General features: G+C 47.6%; 2 protein-coding genes across 2 annotated transcripts; both read left to right on the forward strand.

Annotated features, from left to right (window-relative positions):
- Positions 1–64: 64 nt before the first annotated feature.
- PPTG_17803 (hypothetical protein) lies at positions 65–1,032 on the forward strand (the record flags this gene model as incomplete). The annotated part of the gene is made up of 3 exons (XM_008915830.1): positions 65–220; positions 298–792; positions 873–1,032. Exons 1-3 carry the CDS (start codon positions 174–176, stop codon positions 1,030–1,032), a joined length of 702 nt encoding a protein of 233 aa, XP_008914078.1. The 5' UTR covers positions 65–173.
- Positions 1,033–1,149: 117 nt separating this feature from the next.
- On the forward strand, positions 1,150–1,589 carry PPTG_24229 (hypothetical protein; the record flags this gene model as incomplete). Its single annotated transcript, XM_008915831.1, has 2 exons — positions 1,150–1,165; positions 1,228–1,589. 2 exons carry the CDS (start codon positions 1,150–1,152, stop codon positions 1,587–1,589), a joined length of 378 nt encoding a protein of 125 aa, XP_008914079.1.
- Between the last annotated feature and the right edge of the window lie 1,434 nt (positions 1,590–3,023).

The raw sequence follows: 3,023 nt of genomic DNA on the forward strand, positions 1-3,023 counted from the left end.
CAGCGTAAGCATAGCCCTAGGAGCGACTACACCAACCTGGTGCCGCATGTCCGAGTGGCACATCCCCATTTTGAGCGAGAAATGCTAATGCAACCGCAGCAGCGACTGGCACTCTCGTGACCTGGGTGAGTCAGAAAGCTTCCAACCGCTACGCATGGATGAAGTGAATCGTCATGGACAATCTGCCGCTCTCATTCTGCGAGTCCGTGGAGACACGAAGGTAAGTACTAACAATGAGCATGCTTTTATTTCTATTCAAAATTTGATCTGACCAATATGTCATACTATTTTTGGTAGGTACACTACTCCTGTGTCTGTGAACACTCTGGTCTCCAGCATTGAAAGCGTGACCAAGGCAGTGGAGAAGGCAATCGGTGAAGAGATGCCTGACGAATTTGGCCTGATGCTGGACGACTGGAGCCAAGACACGGAGCAGTTCTTGGCTATTTACGGATGCTACGACTCGCCTGGCGGCCCTCGGTACCCTCTGCTGTCTATGGCTCCTGTTATGGACGAGCCTGACGATCACTTGAATGCCGAAGAGCGCATGAGAGCAATTGTGCGGTTCTTGCCATTTTTTGGTAAGACTATTAACGGCTGCAAGTTTCTCGTTGGTGATAACTGCGCAGTCAACAAACGGCTTGCAAACCTGATGAATGTGCCGCTAGTTGGCTGCGCAAGGCATCGTCTGAGTCTCGCTGTTCGAGAGTTTCTTGTTCCTTTTGAAACTGCGCTTGATCAAGTTCAGCAGCTTATGCGGAAGCATCGTACAAAACCAAGCTGCAAAATGAGGTATACAAAATCTGTGATTTGTGATTTGATAATTGGGATTTGGATTAACCTAAATTTGTGCGAATCTATTTTTTTATTAGGATGAAGACACCCTTGATGCCAATTCTGAGCCAGGATACACGCTGGTCCTCAACGTTCTCCATGCTTGAACGCTACATTCGCCTGCGTGAATTCCTTTCTGCTAACGATGACGACATGATGGATCTGCTACCGTCAAGAGCAGTTCATCGTAAGCTGTAGGATCTCTTGTCGAAGTTGCGGTGCATCGAATCGATTTCCAAGAAATTACAGGGGGATGAGTTAACCCTGCTCGATGCACGCGATTTGTTTGACGGCCTGTTGGAATTGAGGCCCTCAATGACCACCTATCTTTGTAAGTGCTTTCTATAAACTATTGTGACGGAGAGATACTAATATCTTGCGTTTTGACGACAGCGCCTGATGCCGAAATTGTGCACTCGCCTGCGTTTGAAGCAGCGGTTGTCAAGATGTTGGTAGGCGATGCGGGCTTGTTGACGAACGAAGAGGCCAGAGCTTTGGAACCATTCCGTGTACCAGCGGAGGCTTTGAGCACCGCGGAAGTGACGAGTTCTACCGCAAAGGAAGGGTTTGCTGATCAAATCCTAAATCGACGCAAAATTGTTGCCAATCCATCGACCTACAATCTCCTATCAGTTATCCCACCTACGTCGAATCGAGTAGAGAGGTTTTTTCAGTATCGCTCGTGCCGTGGTTCGACACGAGCGACACAGGTTGTCGCCTATGACTCTCGAAATGATTCTCTTTCTGAAGGTTAGTGGAGGCTTCTGGGATGTGGCGACAGTGGATGCGTGTCTAGAGAAGTAGAAGGCTAGCACACTTGGCATGCAAAAATTTACTGTCTGCCTCACCACAATTGCAATTATTTATTTCCTTGCTCTGGTCTCATTTGACCCGATATGTATTTCACCGCACGGCAAGCAGTTGTATTATATTGTATTTTGAGTATCCCTGCCCACAGGCACGACGCATCCTTTAAAATGCTAAAAAAAAAAAAACCATTGCACTATTTTCAGGCTATTGCGTTCAGCGGCAACTTCCAATCCAAGCGCGAATTCGGAGCGGTAGTAGTGACTATCTGAGCGAAGATACTTGGTGAGCTTCCACCAGGAGTCCTGTCGGTTGAAGACACGCAACTGGATGCCAGATCCAGTCGAGTAGCTAGAGGGAGCCTGTCTTGCATTGTGGAAAGGGAGATTGCGGTCGGGGCCGAGATAACTGGAGATTGTAGCAGCGAAGAGATCGAGGGTGTAGCTGTTCGCCTGGTGGCGCAGTACGATGGACACACACACAGCAGCGATGGGCGAACCATGTTGCCGTTGGTCGAGTACTTTAAGGAATGACGGGGCAAGATCGTCAATGACCTAGATTGGCTGTGTTTTCGATGGGGTACTCGAATTCAGTAACCTTCTGGCTTCTACGTGTTCTTCTTTGTCGAGCAGAGGGATGCTGAACGAAATGCGTTGTCCATCACGAAAAATCTGGCGAAATTGGAGATCGTTGTTGACGATTGTTTCATACCTCATGATTTTGGAGAGACTCGCCATTGTCCAGTAGTGTGCAAAGTATCTCTTAGGCTCACAGTAGCATTGAGCGAACTGGTATCGCCCCCAAAGAATTTGTTGGTCGCTATACACGTTATACATCAATTCATATCCGTACGAGGGACTAGATTCCATAATGCCGCACGAGACTAGAAGCGATAGAATTAAAATTCTAATTCTTAAAAATTAAAGCAGCACACTTGGTTTAGTATGATTCGGCATAAAAACAGAGGGAAGAAGCAGGTTTCCAAACCTACTCTATTTTATCGCACTTCTCGATACGAGAAGTGCTGGCTGTTGTGCTGAATTGGATTGAGACTGCTTCAACACGCCGGGATCAGGAGGTTCGCTTCGATTTAGCGTACGCTATCGTGCATAAGTACATAATTCATGGTGTCTACACTGTCGTCCGGGCGCTGAGTGATGACATTTACCTCCTTAAATCTGTTTCGCAAGACTTTATCCGTATTTTGATCAAGCCCCCTGCGCCATTGATGGCACACACTTCGAGGTTGTGGTGTCCAGCGACGATGCAAAGCGCTTTCGAAATCATAAGGGCTTCGTGCCGACAAACATTTGGCTCGTTTTGCGGCAAAAACAGTTTGGTACGTCACCAGCGACAGTCTATTGTCGACGTTCGCTGCATTC

Source organism: Phytophthora parasitica (genome assembly GCF_000247585.1).
Source record: "Phytophthora parasitica INRA-310 unplaced genomic scaffold supercont2.76, whole genome shotgun sequence".
Classification (NCBI taxonomy): Eukaryota; Oomycota; class Peronosporomycetes; order Peronosporales; family Peronosporaceae; genus Phytophthora; species Phytophthora nicotianae.